The 17,504-nt window shown below is 42.2% G+C and overlaps 2 protein-coding genes across 4 annotated transcripts in view; one reads left to right on the forward strand and one right to left on the reverse strand.

Annotated features, from left to right (window-relative positions):
- slc4a1ap (solute carrier family 4 member 1 adaptor protein) overlaps positions 1-6,417 on the forward strand; it is a 10,377-nt gene extending 3,960 nt beyond the window's left edge. The window contains exons 5-14 of the mRNA XM_019876115.1: positions 888-1,027; positions 1,117-1,277; positions 1,540-1,609; positions 2,437-2,626; positions 3,609-3,705; positions 3,801-4,050; positions 4,500-4,598; positions 4,682-4,743; positions 5,289-5,358; positions 6,248-6,417. Coding sequence (XP_019731674.1) covers positions 888-1,027; positions 1,117-1,277; positions 1,540-1,609; positions 2,437-2,626; positions 3,609-3,705; positions 3,801-4,050; positions 4,500-4,598; positions 4,682-4,743; positions 5,289-5,358; positions 6,248-6,297 — 1,189 coding nt within the window. The 3' untranslated portion in view covers positions 6,298-6,417. The remainder of the gene's footprint in view (positions 1-887; positions 1,028-1,116; positions 1,278-1,539; positions 1,610-2,436; positions 2,627-3,608; positions 3,706-3,800; positions 4,051-4,499; positions 4,599-4,681; positions 4,744-5,288; positions 5,359-6,247) is intronic.
- A 3,636-nt stretch (positions 6,418-10,053) lies between these two features.
- The window catches only part of LOC109519543 (uncharacterized), a 17,174-nt gene continuing 9,723 nt past the window's right edge, over positions 10,054-17,504 (reverse strand). For all 3 annotated transcript variants that reach the window (XM_019876140.1, XM_019876138.1, XM_019876139.1), the window contains 2 exons: positions 15,581-15,634; positions 10,054-11,217 (listed from right to left, as the gene is read on the reverse strand). In XM_019876140.1, coding sequence (XP_019731699.1) covers positions 11,110-11,217; positions 15,581-15,634 — 162 coding nt within the window. In that variant the 3' untranslated portion in view covers positions 10,054-11,109. The remainder of the gene's footprint in view (positions 11,218-15,580; positions 15,635-17,504) is intronic.

Consider the following 17,504-nt stretch of genomic DNA (forward strand, 5'->3'; position numbering starts at 1 on the left):
TATATATATATAGAGCATCTCGATCAGTTCAACACTGAAGAAGTGCAGGCCACGTCGTTTCATGTAACATGAAAAGTTGAAGTGATAAAGCCACAGATTTGTTTGCATTATTGTTACAATCTGAATTATGACTTACTAACGGCACATTTGTTTGGCAGAATTTTGTGAAATAGCTGTCGTGAACGCTTAAAGGATATGGCGAGTCAAAGTTTTTACAAAGTTAACAACTCGAATTGAAGTACATTAAAAAAAAAAAAAAAAGAACCAACAGTTTTTCATATGAATTAACGGTTCATTTATTTGAGGCTGAACCTACAAGACCAAAGCATTTATGTATTATCAATTTGATGTTGTTTATTTTAAAACAGATGAATTTATTGCTTGTGTTTGTTAAAAAAGAAAGATGGGAACCGGGAAAAAATAATGACAAAAAAATCGCAGTTGCAATATTGAGGGGGGAAAAAAGTAAATACTGCGAAGAATGTCTTTTAGAATCTTTGAGCCCTACTTTTTACCACCGGCTATATCGATTGGGTGGCTGAAGCTATGTTATCTTTGTAAATCGTGTGACATTATGTCACACCAAATTCAATGAAAAAGACAAGCGTTATAAGTACTACGAAGCTAAAATGAAAAACACCCTTTTCCAAGTTGCATTTTTCAGAGATGATGAGACTGTCCGTCAGCATCCATATTTTGGTGTTGATATTCCAATGCAATGGTGCCAAAAAGTGGTACAGTACAGATCAGCCGTTTTGCTACCTTTAACCACAGAAATGCTAACGTTTTTGTACTTGAAGCAAATGTACCAAATTCGAAAGTGGGCTTCATTTGTGCCTCTGAAAGCTTGCGAAGATTCCGAATGATCCTGCGGCTCGGTCTTCCAGGCTTCCGGTGGACGATGCCTTGGGCCGACAGCTCGTTGCCGAGGTGACCCACACGGGCAAGAAGAAAGAAGCGGCAGTCCAGTGCTGCCTCGAGGCCTGCCGCATGCTCGAAGCCCGAGGACTGCTGCGCCAGGAAGCAGGTGGGAGTGCTCACTGCTCAACCTTTACGAGGCATCGTCTCAAGACCCTCCGAGCATCCTAACAAGTTTACCTCTGCTCGGCTACGCAGTGTCCCGCAAGCGCAAGAAAAAGAACTGGGAAGATGAGGACTACTATGACAGTGACGACGACACCTTCCTGGACCGGACGGGCACCGTTGAAAAGAAGAGGAAAGAAAGAATGAAAAAAGCAGGAAAGATTGAAGAGCGGACCGAGACCTACGAGTCACTGGTAAAGCCAGCAAGCACGCAATAGCTAACCGTGTCATTCAATGTCACATGTAGCGAACTAGGGTAGATAAGATCTTGGATAAGTGTCTCCATGTGATGCAGTGCGTCATTATTAATACAATTACAATAATCATCAGAACTGTCTATTGTCTTATTGATACAGCTGCTCAATTCGATTTCATCAGGTTTTGTGTATTTAAAAGCAAATTGGTTGCTTTTTTTCCCCCCCACATGTGAAACATGTTTTTTTTTTCCTCTTGTAGCTGGTCAAGTTATCACAGGTAGAGAAGCAGGTAGCAGAAGCACAGAAAAAGCTCAGCACCCCTGGGAAAGGTGAGTTCTTTTCAAGTGGACACCGCATCTGGAAAGTATTCACAAAGCGCCACTTTTCCCACTGTTTGTATTGCCTGACTTTAAGGTTTCGTTTACCCCTCAAAAACTCAACAACCTGCAACCCAGAATCAAAACGAAGGGTGTGTGTGTGTGTGTGTGTGTGTGTGTGTGTGTGTGTGTGTGTGTGTGTGTGTGTGTGTGTGTGTGTGCGTGCGTGCGTGCGTGCGTGCGTGCGTGCGTGCGTGCGTGTGTGTGTGTACATCAGGGGTCACCAAGTAGCTCTCGATCCCCACATGAGTAGCCTGTGGGCCTGTTCTCAAAAAACAGCTCACCAGTGATGGGACATTGTGATTTTGTAGTAATGTTGTAAAAGTAAGTAATTTGAAAATGTAAACAGAGATATATAGAAACAAAGTATCGCATTTTGATATCAGTGTTTCCTAATTATGAGACGTGAGATGAAAATTTATAACAGCAACATTATCCATCCGCCCGACTATTTTCAACACCGCTTATTCTGAACAGGCTTTCTTTCTTTCTGTCTGTCTTTCTTTCTTTATTAATTATTTTTTTACAGCAACATTATGAAAAGTAATTTCAGAAAAAGTCTCATGTCTTATTTCAGAAGGGTGGATCAAGCTGGTAGCTCTTCGCATTGATCAGTGCCCACAAAGTAGCTCTCAGTTTCAAAAAGATTGGTGACCCCCGGTCTCTCTCTCTCTCTCTCTCCGTGTGTGTGTAGAGAGAGAGTGAGATATCGAAAAACAGCAGTCCGTAAAATGAAGCACTGTGAATACTTGTACACGGTCTTCCTATTTGCTCACCAGACTCTTCTGGTTCTTCGACCGATGACCCGTTGGACGCTTTCATGACCGCTGTGCGCAGCGATGCGACCATGGATGCCCTGGAGCGCAGGAAGCTGCATGTGCACATCGCGGATCTCCGAAAAGATGCCCAGCGGCTGCGCAAATTGGTGGAACTCACTCGCCCTTCACAGCTTCCCTCGTTGCTACCCAGGTGAAAAGTCTCCTCTTGTGTTACTCTATCAGTGACTCATTCAAGTGGTTGCGGCGTCAATAGAAATAGATTACACAACCGTACAACAGTCTTAGCTCACCACTGGCTTTGTTTTAATTTGAATCGTTATTTTATGTGAAATGTTCTGGAAAGTGCTTTGTTCCAACTGCAGCGATTGTGAAAGTGCTTCATAAATAAAGATGTGTTGTATACAGTACAATGAAACAGTCAACCATCCCCCTACACCTCCAAAAAATCATAATGGCACAGGCGATCTGTTAACTCATTCAATCCCAGCCATTTTCATTGGAGCAACCCCCTCAATCCCAGCGTTTTACTGGATTTTGACTGATCTTGCAAGGCCCACAGAATAGTTGGTTCTAATGCTATATAAACATGGAGCCTACCAAAATAAAGTTTGGACTCTATTCTTATAGAGTCCATATAAGATAGAAACTATTTTTTTTCTATCTTTTTCCATTCTTCAGCAATCGACATTACAAAATGGCTAAGTTTCATGAAAATGGCGATTCCTGGGCAAAAAACGGAGAAAAGGAGCTTTTTGTAAAAGCATGTACTTCAAGCACGTGAGGCACCACTGCCACCTACTGGTCGCTTTTTTTACATGATTTACAATGCAAACAGCTTATTCTCATTCACAGGTTGCATCATACCCTCCTCCTCTCTATGAGCAAAAAAAAAAAAAAAAAAAAAAAGACTTAGACGTACAAGTACTCCTTAGTGGGTGGTGCCTAATTTTAAAAAGACGTACAAGTACGCCTTGTGGAATGGAAGAGTTAAAATACAAATTTCCACATGTTGTGATAAACCTTTAACAGTTCAGCCTTGGTGGAGGTCTGCATTCGCACTGACTCCGTAGTTAGAGGTGCTCATTATAGCATTGCTAAAACATGAAATATCAATGGAACTTCAGTACTCATGCTGTTTTTGAACACAACTTGAACATACTTTGGTACTGTAGTGGCAGCTCAACGTCTGAGAAACCGAAGAAAGTCTTGCCGCTTTTTGGAGCCATGAAGGGAGGATGCAAGTTTAAGCTGAAGACTGGAACTATTGGGGTAGGTGTGTTTAAAAAAAAAAAAAAAAAAAATCCAAAATGTAATATGACACGAATCTCTTTTTAAGTAAACGTAAGTCTTCATTTCTTCTGTAGAAGTTGCCTCCTAAGCAGCCCATCTTGCCTCCTGAACTCTTTAACATGAAAGAACTTCCGCCAGGAGGAGAAGAGGAGGAGGAGGAGGAAGGAGAAGAAAAGGGGGAGGAAGAGCCGGAGATGGCTGAAAATAAGGAGGATCATGAAAATAAACCATGCGAGATGAATGTTGATCCGTTAGAGGCCGATGACCTCATATCTCAAGCGACTTCAGGACAGAAAGGAGAAAAATCAGTGTTGGAGCTGAAAGGTCAACTGCCACAACTTCCTTCGGAAAATATCCATTCAGAATTTATGCCACTAGGTGACAGTACTAGTTATCGGTGCAATGCATGCGTCCAACACCTAAAGATATACTTTTTCAATTACTTTACAGTATTAAAAACATCTCGGTGCATCTAAGTAAGTGAGAGATATTGTGGGAAAACTAGTTTATTACAGTAGTGTAATTCCAGAACGGAAACTGTGGTTTTGATCCACTAAACAGGGAGTGGAATTAGTCATGATTTAATTTTGAATGTCACTAATAAGCTTGATATTGAAACGAGGTAGGTATTGGACTTCTGAAATGTATTTGCCTCAGTCTTTAATGAATTTGCGGATGTTTTCTAATTTGTTGGACCTATTTTTTCAGTTTTAAAACAGGTTTCAAATATCCTTATAATGTAATGTGTTGTCCCCCCCCCCCATTCATCGCAGAACAAAATCCTGAAAAGAGGAAAAGCGCGGCTTGTACCGACACGGGGAACCCGTTTCCTCATCAGAACATCAAGTCCAACCACGACCAACCATCTTCCGGTGAGATTTGTTGTTTCCCGCATGGAGTCTGATGCTCTCCTGACATTTGACAATCAGGTCTTAACTCACTGTTTTCCCAACAGAATCCAGAGACAAGGGTGATGAGGATCTTAATCCAAAAAAGAAAAAGAAAGGCATGGGCAAGGTAGGGGGTCATTATAAAAAAATTGCAACGAGGTGGAAAGTGACACGAAATTTTTGGAGCGTTTCCTGTCGATTTCCACAGGAATTAAGTCTGGCTATTTTTCTAAACTTTCAAATGAAACCATTTCTATGGGAATGATACCATACCACTGCACTTGTATGAAATCTGGTCATTTTAATCAGGATTATACTAAAATATATCTCCCCCCAAAACTCCCGATTAAGAGCCAACCTTCAATTCCGTAAATTCCTGGTTTGTTTCTGTCTACTCCAATAAATTCCTATTCACTTCTAATGTATTTCTGGTTTAAATCTTCAATTCTTCTTTGTTCCCATGAAAAGTGATCAACTTTGAAAACTCCCTGGCTCATTTACAGTGTGAATGTGACATAGATACATACATACATACATGTTGCTTTAAAATGGACGTTATTATCCCATGTTGCTCAATTCTTGTTGTAAAGTGTCTTTGAGTACTATGAAAAGTACTTTCAAATCAAATATTATTTTTATAATATAACACTGCCTCATGATGTGTGTCCATAGCCACCAGCGCAGCTCTCGAGTCAGTATCCACAGGACGACCCCGATTACTGTGTTTGGATGCCGCCGGCAGGTAACTGCACTCCACAGCCACAAGTCAAGACACTTGTATTGCATTTGAAGCAAAGCTCTGACTTTAAATTGGACACGAGGAGTCCGTTGATCTGTCTGAATGAACCTCGGCTTGTTACATTTTAACCAAAGATCACATCACAATGAGGTCCACACATAACGAACAAACAGTTTCAAGAGGCAAGAAGATACTGATGGTGCATATTAATAGGCACCAATGATCTGGACTACCGTATTTTCCGCATTATAAGGCACACTTTATGAACCGATGCGCCTTATACATGGATCATTATTCAGATTTCTTGGACGTAGTTTTTTAAATGTTCTGTAAAGCGCTTTGTTACGGCTGCGAAGGGTTTATATGAATAAAGATGTATTGTATTCCCTTGAGCGTAGCCCCATCCAGTGAATGCACAGTGCAACCGTAGCCAGGGCTCAATATAAATAAAGCTGTATTGTATTTAATTGCACTCTCTTTAGTGTAGCTCCATCTAGTGGATGCATAACCCAATGCAGCCACTATTGTAGCTTCTATTCTATGCACCTTATAATGCGGTGCGCCCTATATATTAAAACAGTTTTAGAATAGGTCATTCATTGAAGGTGCACCTTATAATCCGAAGCGCCTTATAGTGTGGAAAATACGGTAATGAGCTCAATTTAATAGTCGCACCAAATTTTGTGGAAGGGGTCCTGGGTTTATGAGTCCCTTTCTACGGTGGCAACACAGCCTGAAGTATTTGGACAGGAAAATGGACCGCATGTGCCCAAAGCGCCCATGTTTGCTTACAATATCTCTCTGCATAAAATGGCTTCCTCATTGGTAATTGCTTATTGTCATTTAAGTCAAGAGACACCAAATTAATATCTGCCATATTTATCTCTTTTAGGGCAGACTGGAGATGGCCGCACCCATCTTAATGAGAAGTATGGCTACTGAGTGGAAAACCCGCCCCCTTGTCATCGAGTCATATCTGACCCAACACATCAACAGCTCCTACACGTCCGGCACCATCACACGATATGATCAAGCTCATGAGAGACCACGAGGGAATCAAAATCAACACTGAGCTTCAAATAATGATGTTGGCTGAAGATGATCTGCAAAAAAGAGGTCCCAGTTGTCAAGCGTTGCCAATGCAGGCATTTGACCCTTTCGGCCCCGACGCACAAGATTTAGGTTCCGTCTTTGTCACCCTTCAAGCAGAAAGAAGAAAATGGCAGCCTAAGACAAAGTGAACTGAATTCAGCTTTTTTTTTCCCTCCCCTTGTCTCATGCTGATCCTCTTTCACTTCAGACCACCTGACATTCAGTCTCTATTCCTCCCCTATTTGGTTCTACTTGATCACTGGCTTTGCTCACCCCCCGGAAAAGAGAGTGTGTAGCGGGGAGGGAGAGCAGTGAAGCAGCTTTTCTGACCATCTGGACACTTGGATGGCTTACTGGATGAAACGCAAGCTGATAATGACTCAAGCTACAGTAAGCGGAGTTGTGTGTCAGCTGATACATGCGCGCGCGCACACACACACACACACACACACACACACACACACACACACACTCATGGTTAGACCTTCTAAAAGTTCTCTTTTTAACAGGATTGTCCTGATGCCATTGTTGAGCGTTTATGTAGGATTCCCACTCAGTGCTGCTCATTTGGTTTGCAGCTATTCTCTGCTTCTTTTCCGGTGACAAAGTCAATACTTTTACATTGTATTTCGTTATATAAACACAATAAAATGTCTGTCGACAGCTGGCTAGGTCATTTGACACACTTCACATTAACTTCACAAATCAATTACACAACAAAAAAAAACGCACGCATGTATGATCTGGCCCAGAGAAGCTTGTTGTGTTGCCAGTCAAGATGTGGCTGTGACTTGGTAATCATCTGTGCAAACTGATGATTACCAAATCCTGGCAAATCCTGGCTTCAAACACGCAGGACAAGCCATTTGTGCCCCCACCTTGCAGATTCTTTTCATACACTTAAACTGTGATCAACCACCGATTAAACCACAGCACGACACACTCGGTTAGCCAGTGCAGTGGTCACAGAGCCACTTGGTGTGCTTAAGCAACCTCATTAGGGGTTATTAGGGGCACTTACATAAGGTCACTTAGGTCAAAGCATAATTCTGCTGATTAAAATAAGACACAAAGCTAACTTGTCTTCTATGTGGAGTCATTTTCTGTAGTGTATGAGTAAGTGTATGTACACTAATATGTTCATAAAAGTGTGCGAAATGATTTGACGCTCATGGTCCCATGATATTAGCAATGGTTGAAAAGGGTCTAATTTTAGTCCATTGCTAACCCACTTGACCTAAACTGCAAATGCCAAGAGCTGACTACAAGTACAAACCCCAATTCCACCTTAGTTGGAACGTTGTGTTAAACATGAATAAAAACTGAATGCAATGATTTGCAAATCATGTTCAATCAATCATTTAATCAAATTACTACAAAGAAAAGATATTTAATGATCAAACTGATAAACTTTGTGCATAGCAAATATTAGAAGAAGAAGAAGAAAAACACCTTTATTTGTCTCACAATGGAGAAATTCACAATTTACAGGAGCAAAAATTATGAAAGGGAGAAAGTAGAAAAAAACAAAAGTATTTGCATGCACAAAAAAACAATTTAAAATACGTAACTTTTTCGTTAAATTTTATGGATCCAACACATTCCTGAAAAAGCTGGGACAGGGTTATGTTTACCGCTGTGTTACACTGCCTTTTCTTTTAATACCATTCAATCAATGTTTGAGAACTGTGGACACTAATTGTTGAAGCTTTGTAGGTGGAATTCTTTCCCATTGTTGCTTGATGTACAGCTTCAGCTGTACAATAGTCTGGGGTCTCCATTGTTGTATTTTGCGCTTCATAATGTCCCACAAATTTTCAGTGGGAGACAGGTCTGGACTGCAGGTTGGCCAATCTAGTACCCGCACTTTCATCTCATGCAATCTCATGCAGGATGTGTTTTAGCCTTGTCTCGCTTCGACGTAGATGGCAGCATATGTTTCTCCAAAACCTGTTTGCACCTTTCATCATTAATGGTGCCTTCACAGATATGTAAGTTACCCGTGCCATTGGCACTCGCACAGCCCCAGATGCTGGATTTTGAACTTTGTGTCCAAAACAGTCCGGATGATCTTTTCCTCGATGGCCTGGAGGACACAACTTCCAAAAACAATTTGATATGTGGACTCATCAGACCACAGAACCCTTTTCTTATTTTGCATAGTAGTTTTAAGTTGCACTTAAGGATGTAGTCCCAAACTGTATTTACTGACAGTGGTTTTCTGAAGTGTTCCTTAGCCTGTGTGGTGATACCCTTTACACATTAATTGATTCCATTTTTATTTATTTATTTTTTTTAATGGGGTGCTGCCTGAGGGATCGAAGGTCACAGGCATTCACTATTGGTTTTTGGTCTTGCCGCTTACCTGCTGTGAGTACAAGCGCTATTAAAAAAATGGTTTGATTCACTACTATGATTGTATAAAATTGTTTAAATACGAATGGGCACAATTGTTGGTACCCCTCTTGTTAATGAGAGAAAATAATAATGAAAGAATGGCGGGGGAGGAAGATAATTGTCATTAGTAAAAACAAATAATGAAAATTAGGCAGTGCTTTTTTAAAATTGGGGTTAAACAGAATTATTAAAAAAAAAAAAAAAAAACTCATGAAACATCCCAGACAAAAACTTTGGTACCCATAACTTCAAATTTCGTTGCACAACCTTTGTGGCAATTATTGCAATGAAACAAGTTCTGTAACTTTCAATGAGACTTATGTACCTCTCAGCATGTATTTTGTTGCACTCTTTTGAACAAACTGCTCCAGGGTGCTTTCGCCAGATGGTATGTTTCAGCTCCTTTCAACAGATGTTTAAGAGAATTTAGATCAGGGCTCGTTGAAGGCCTCTTCGGAATACTCAAGTTTTCTGCCCTTAGCTGTTCTTAGGTGTTTTTAACTGTGTTTTGGGTTCTTATCCTGCTGCAAAACCAAGGAGGTGACTGAAACTAAACTTTCTGACATAGTCTTTAGATTTCATTGTACCCTACACAGATTCAAGACAGGTTATGATAGAGCAAAGCAACCCCATAAAAGAACAGAGCCTCCCCCTTGTTTCACAGTAGGAACGGTGTTTGTTTATTGATACGCTTCATTTTTGCATCTGTGAACTTCGAGCTGATTGTACACTACCATGTTAAAAGGTTCCAGTTTTGTCAGCTCTCTCCATAAGACATTCTCCCAGAAGCTTAGTCAACATGCAGTTGCTTAGTTTTCTTTTGTGATTTATTTTCAACAGTGGCGTCCTCCTTCCTGTAGTTGTCTCCCATGAAGAGTACTTTGGCTCAAACAATGAAGGATGGTGAGATCTGACACTGTAACTTGACCTTGGGAGGTCACCTTTAATTTCTTTTGAGGGCTGTTCTGGACTCTCGTGTGTCAAACAATACTCCAAATGCATGTAGAATATGTTCCTTAAATACAGTACACAATAACATCCATATTTCAATTGTATTTAATTTTGCGGAGCGATGTCTTCATTAGATTATTAGTTGGTCTTGTGTGGTGGTTTTATTTTTTCCTAAGATTCAACCTGCAGTGAATTGTGGGCAGTCTTTCCCATTGGGAATGTCCACCTGAGTATTTCTTTGACAAATAAGAATCACCCTTAAACAAGAGGCCACAGAACATTTATTAATTCATTTTGTGCAACAGGGGATGACAAGCGTGTCACAATGTTACATTCAACTCAGCGAAATCTTCAGTTACAGTGGCGTCCGACATTGGCTTTTAATCAACTCATCCGCTCGAGTCATGAGCTGAGACCTACCTCAACTTTCATTCAACACAACAGGAATGTGTTTTTTTATTTCAAGGCATTAAAGAGACATAGCAGTGGTCCTCTTCTACCTAAAAAGTAATGAGGTACAATATTGAAAAATAAAATGGCACACTACATGTTGGCTATGCAAGACACAGCACCAATTACACTTGCCAAATGTGCAGCAAACTATTCTTGACTCCATACGCTCGCGTACCTCTCTTTCTGCAAAACCCTGGAATTCATGCAAGGAAAGAGAATACAAGTACATTGACCCAGACTAACAATGGCGTATTCATTGAAAAATGTACATCAAGAGGTCGGCTAGATTAAACTACAGTGACACATGGTGTACCTCCTAAAGACCTGCATATTCAAAGAATAACACATCCATAGAAGTTGTTTTCCAGGTAGGCAAAGGTGACGTTTCGCATCTAAACATTGGGATACCGGCTGCCCCACCTCACCGTTGTTTGAAAGAGGAAGTTACCAATAACCTGAGGAGATGTCAATACCGTATATCCCATTGAAGGAGGAAACCTTGGAACCGTTTGATTGTCTTACTGTACATGCATTATTTCCCCTTGAAGGCGATCCAATCCCAAAGCTAAATTAGGGTCATACTTGTCACTTCACACCCTCTGTGCTCAAGAAATTCTTCTTTCTTTGAATCCCAGGCGATATTCAGCTATACATAGAAAAACCTGAAATATCCTTAGAAATTTTACAATTAGGCCATTGTGTTCTCCAAAAGCTGACTTGTAATCATCAAAGTGACATTGTTTACAGGATGGGAATACCTGAGTGTGCAATAGTTGGACCAGCAAACAAATGTCTGTTTTCCTGACAATCATTCTTTTGAGAGAAGGAGTGATAGGCTTCATCTACCAGTGGGTCGTTTCTTCAAGAGCAGGGAGGATCCTCGGATAGGGGCACTGTGCTTAAAGACCGGAAGGCGAAAATGGAGGGATCGTACGTGTACCTGGGTGGAGGGCGACTGCCAGTCAAAGTCTGAGGACAGAGAAAGAGAAATGCGTTTGCATATTGGACTGATTATCACGACACCAGCTCATGCTTAAGCTAAGATCTCAGTGTCACTGTCTAGCTAGACGGGCAAAAACGCTCTGTAAAGCTCTGAGACGCCAGATCAATTATTTAACCAAGTTTCCTGTCGGCAGTGACTATAAAGTTTCTGCAGATGGCGGCATGACCTTGTTTGCATTACACACAACCTTTTGAGTTATGGCCATGTTCAAAAATTGATCTGGGCATTGATCCGTAGTTCAGCAATGAGTCCCTGAGCCATACAGAATTCTGCACTTCATGCCAAAGCTACACAGCGCTTTATTCACCCATATCGTAACAAGTCTGCACGCTTGGAAAGGCGGCTGACCTTTAGGACCTGCTTAGCCACCTCAAGCCAATACAAGGATATACAGTACTATTAGATTCTTAAAAAGAAATCTGAAAACAACCTCCAATGGTATTGGTAATAAGAATCAATTGCAAAAAGAAATGGACTAGTGACCACACTGGCCTGTTTTTTTTTCTTCTTTAATTCACACTGCAGATCCAGTGACAAATTATTTTCCACTTTCGGATGAATAGCAGACTGAGCAGGAACCTGCTGTTGGTGGCTCTGTGAACACTCACTCTAAAATTAGCCCTGGTCATTTTGCTCCAGACAGGAAATGACTTTGTTGAATTTGGCAATAAGGCAGCGCTTTCCCCGGAACCAGCGGAAGGGGGAGGTTGTGTCAGAAGGTGGATTGAGAAAGGAACTCCAATGTGATCAATATCATTTTACATGAGGGGATGTCTCAATGCTTACCATTTCCCATTATAAAGACCTCAAAGAGATCTGATGCATCCAGGCGAATGACATGCACAGTGGTAATGTAATACCTCGGTTTTCCACCATAATCCGTTCCAGAAGGCTGTTCGAACACCGATTTGTTCGAAATCGAAACCACGCTCTTGTAAAAAAAAAATCTTTATTGAACACGTCTGCTCACAATGGAACGCGACACAATGAAGCGTCACTTCCTCGTCTACACGAGGAAGCGTCACTTCCTCGTGTAAGGAAGGCGAGAAGAGTCAAGTGGTGCATTCAAGTGTGCTCAGTTTGGTCGAGAACCGATTTTTGGTCATAATCCGAGCCATAAAAAACTCGAAATTTTTGGTCGAAAACCGATTTGGTCGAGAACAGAGACGTTTGAAAATCGAGGTTTAACTGTACTCTGAGACTGGAAGGTACATTCTGACACCGGCAAAAGGAAAATGAGGGTAAAGGCGAGCAATGATTTCAGTCATCATTTTCAGAGAATAAACACTAACAATTCGTGACATGACAACCCCTCGCAATACCAACTCCAACAAACTAGCTCAGGAACAATATATACCGTATTTTCTGCACTATAAGGCACATCTAAAAGTATTCAATTTTCTCAAAAGCCGACAGTGCGACGAATAATCTGATGCGCCTTATATATATATATATATATATATGGTGCGCCTTTTATATATATATATATATATGGATCAATATTCTGATTTTCTGGACGGAGTATTTTAAATGTTCTGTTAAGTGCTTTGTTACAGCTGCAGCGGTTGTGAAAGCTCGATACAAATAAAGCTGCATTGTATTGTATTACCTTAGCGTAGCTCCATCTAGTGGATGCATAACGCAACTGCAACCACTATTATAGCTTCTATTCCATGCGCCTTATAATGCGGTGCGCCCTACATATGAAATCAGGTTTTAAAATAGGCCATTCATTGTAGGTGCGCCTTATAGTACGGAAAATATGGTCGCATGCAGCGATGGCTGTCTGAAAGTGCTCTATAAATACAGTTGAGTTGAGTTTTTGAAAGCTGCTTGGTTTCTCCAATTGCAGAGCTCCTGTCTATTTAAACACCCGAGTTTATCTTGTGGCCGCATATTGACTGGGCTCGACATTATCCGTCTTCGAGAAAAATTTCACCCTACTTAGAACCAGTGTTCCAAATTTGTATAAGACTGAAGTCTGTCATGTCCAATATGCAAGTATAAAATATAAGCCAGTCGATCATCTCCCAGTAATGTCTTTCTCTTGTCTGAACTGCTTCTTGCATCCCTTTGGCATATTGAGCAAAATAATGCCGCTCCGAGGCGGCCTGCCTGGAAGTAGCTCGACTGCCCGTGGCTGATGGCATTTTGTTGTTTTTCAATGTAGGTGAGCAGGCTTAGACCGCGCCTAGTCGCAGCCAATTCAGTTTGACTCCAATTTCTTGAAATTAAACAACAATGAACAAATTGCTTATTATTCCCATGCCTAAGTCAGATAACCTCAAAGAACAAGGTTTGGCTCATGCAGAGTTCAAAGTGCCAACCATTTGGAGTCGTGTGGTATTAACTTGCATTTCTTTGACCAGTTTGTGTACTGCGAGATTGTGATCTGTATTACTGCATGGTTGCATACTACACTCTTCTACTTCTTCTGTACACACATCTATATATTTTGTTGAGACCCTTTTCAGTGAAGTTGCAAATAAGGCAGCATGGCAGGCCAGTAGCGAGCGTGTCTGCCTCACAGTAAAGTACTCTGGCCTCCTCCCACATTCCAAAAACATGCCAGCGGGTTAATTGAAGGTGAGGGCGAATGGTTGGTTGTTTTGTTTATGTTCCCTTTGATTGGCAGGACGCTGTGCGGCAAGCACCACTTGCCTAAAGTCAGCTGACAGCGACGCCGACTCTCAAAAGCACCGCATGATATCTACAGGAAAAACCATGCTGAGTATTTTTTTTTCTCCCAACTGCCATACAATACTTTCCCACATCCAACTTCACCCGACACAACATTTCTCTGCGGTGCATGAAACCGGACGCCACCGCTCTGTGCTGCGGCAGCCTGAAAAGCCCTCATCGCCTAATCTCTTCGCTTCCGTTTCCCTCTTCACCTCCACGGGGACAAGGAGGCCCCAGCAGCAGTAGCCACTGTAGTTTTCCTCTGGTTTCTATGTAACAGGCCTCCACCCTCCCCACACATACGCTTCTTCAACCTCCTTAAACCCAAAACAGCTCCCCTGCTTGAATGCTTGAAGATGAGAAACCACCCTCCATCCAGATCCAATCTCTCTTCTGGATGCAGAGCAGGAAAATGAAAAAGGAAGTAATAGAGTAAGAGAACTGCGATAGCACAAAGGGTGAAAAGAGTTAACGTACGCCTCCAAATGGCTCCTGTGGCCAAATGCCTGTGTTCTCCTTTCAAGAAAATCCAGTCGCGCGTGCCCACAGACGTCACTGGCACGGACAACAACACTTCCAACTACACCAGCGAAAACAGAGGAGAAGAATGAGCAATAGCTCTGGGTAATGGTGCAGCTCAAAGAGATAGCAGCCGGCCGGACTATAAATGGAAAATGACCTCATCCCTTGTAATCACACACGGGGGATCTGCAAAAGCGTCCTCTTCTTCCTCCTCAGCTGCGTGTCTCTTCAACACTCTTCTGTTAACCCTTACATTTTTTTTTTTGTCATGCAGATTGTGAATACATCTCTCTTCTGTACTGTGGGGGGGGACTGGATATGCTGTTACAGTTGGTGCATGCATGGCTCTCCCTAAACATGAGGTTGTGTGATGAGGTTCCAATGACACGATCCCACGCAAGGTGATGATGACGTCACTGTTCTCACCACACTGCGCATCCTTCTGGAATAGCCCGCTCGATGCCAAGTAGCGGTCCACTGTGCTTCTCCAGCACGCTCCCCTTATGCACTACTATCTAAAACCCAACATGGTGATCAAGCTTATCGGAGGTGGATGATTAATAGTCGCTGTTTGGAAGTTGTAAACAGCCTTTGTAAAAAGCCATTTCACCAATTACTGGGTGGTGGCATATGAAGAATGCAAGATATTTGTGTTCATGATGATGTCTTGTTTTATGTGAGATTTTTTTTTTTTGTTCTTTGAAAGTACCTTGTAAATGTGTTTTCACAAGCTGCGACATCAATTGTTATTGTGGATCACTTTCATAAGGAAATCCATCAGCGCTATCAGAGGTGCCGGGATCACAAGCACGGATGCCGTCGGCAGGGCATGAGAACAAACACTGCTGCCAGATGCAGTCCCACTATGTAGCTGGATTGACATCATGGTGCTGGCGACAAGACAGGCTGGACTGTTCATGGGGGGGCATTTGAAACTTGCAATCTTATCATTGCTGGTAACAGACGGCCTAATATGGACTACTCCATATGGTTCAGCATAAAGGGAATGTATTTGCAAGTATGCATGGCTTGAAAGGAATAACCTGAACGATGATCCTTTTCTCTCAATTGTTCATTGTTCAAAACATTGTTCACGTTCATCTTGATATTAAAGGTTTAACTCACCCGAATCTTAATGGTCCGTGTTTTTCCGCCGCAGTTCTTTTTCAGCAGCATTTTCTGCAAGGAAAAAGAAACTGAATGACAAATTTGTACAAGCGAGAGGTACATTTTTCGTTCCATGATGTACAAAGTGTACGCATATGCCTCAGCAGCGTACGTGTGTATATTAAACCCAAACTGGTTAGTCCAAGGTGCTTTTGATGATTCTTGCTTTGTCAGTTTTACGATAAGATATCCTTTATTTGTCCCGTAAATTTACAATTTACAGGGAAGAAGAAAAAAAAAAACATTTCAAAGACATTCACTGAAGTGAAAACGTTTCTGTTCCAGGAGGAACATCTGTCGTGACAGTGGCAGTCAATTAACACAGATTCAGGATCAAGGAAGTGAGGCAAATCCAGCTGACTCACGAAACTGAACAGTCAGTCAATGAAGCTTATGTAATATCCTGTCTCCTACTCCCCCCCCATATCCACACAACTCCATGATCCCCCCCGCCCCCCCCAAAAAAACAGGGGTGGAAGGACCACACAATCATCGAATTGTCTCCAGTCCAGGGGGTATCATCGAAGGGAGCTCAGGAAGTACTGGAAACAGGACTCCTGTTCTTATGAGGCTCAGCTCTGACACTGTCAATCAAAATCGAGCATCATTTTCATCAAATGCCAAATTCCATCTTTTTGACGTTGGGGTTACAGGCCTGCAGGATTCCTCAAAAACATTTTTTTTTTTTAATTACGTCCTCCTGACCTATTGCAGAGGTTATGAATATGGCATATGTTTATGTCCAAAGAAAGAGGACATGCAGGTTCCACTCGACCCAGCAGTCATGGGTCTAATAATTTACTACTGAAGCCTTTGACAACCCCGAGGTAGTGAAATATTATGTTGAACACACAAAGAAAAAAAAAAAATAGAAAATGAGCGATGACAGAATTAAAACCTATGGGAGTCTGTGTAAAACAATTCATCAAGTGTGCAATGCCCTTTCAACAACTAAGCCGACGACTTCACGACCAAGTCCCCTGATCCTGATTCTCAAACAACTTTTGCCGAAGAATCACAAAATGGAGATTTTTGGCAAAGTTATTGCTTTGCAAACAACTAAAGTCTTGATGACAATCCGAAAGACTTGCTGGACGTTGTCCAGCTAAAGGGTTAATGGGCGACTGGGGCTGACTGTCTGTGAGCTACCTCTGAAGGCCCCCTATTGTATTCGCTGCAGCACCTCCCATTCCACTTGACTGCGCGAGCGCGCGCGCACACACACACACACACACACACACACACACACACACACACACACACACACACACACACACACACACACTCTCACACACAGACACAAAGCCAAACAACAAACTCATAGACATGAGGATGGACACATGGAGACACAAAGACGCGGGCAGGATGGTAGCCGCATATCCCAGCGTGACACACACACTTCCTTTTAGACCCCTCGCCTCGCGGCACCCTGCCTCATCATCTGCTCTTTCCCTCTAAAAACCTCATGGGCATATGGATCCCTCAAACCGGCGGTCCTCTCTTTGTGAACACACGTACCCATCTATGATACGGGCCAAACATTTGGACTGGATTGTCATGATTAGTGGACCAGCTTCTCTACGACTCATTAGTGGATGCTGTTTTTTTTTTGTCGTGTATTTAATCCTCTCCTTCTGCCTTCGCCCCTCCATCGTTTCCCCTCGCTTGCCAGCCTTTGTGAGAATTGAGGACGGACATCTGCCGTCCCTGCTTTGCCTCTCCTTCATCCCTCTCCAGCCAGACCACCGTGGTGGCGGGCGTCCGGCTGCAGAAAGGGAGGACTTTGCTTTCTTGTGCGTGTGTGCACAATTGTGGTGCCGCCGTGTGTGTGTGTGTGTGTGTGTGTGTGTGTGTGTGTGTGTGTGTGTGTGTGTGTCAAGGG

The sequence above is a fragment of the Hippocampus comes genome, unplaced genomic scaffold, assembly GCF_001891065.2.
Source record: "Hippocampus comes isolate QL1 unplaced genomic scaffold, H_comes_QL1_v1.1 scaffold252, whole genome shotgun sequence".
Lineage (NCBI taxonomy): Eukaryota > Metazoa > Chordata > Actinopteri > Syngnathiformes > Syngnathidae > Hippocampus > Hippocampus comes.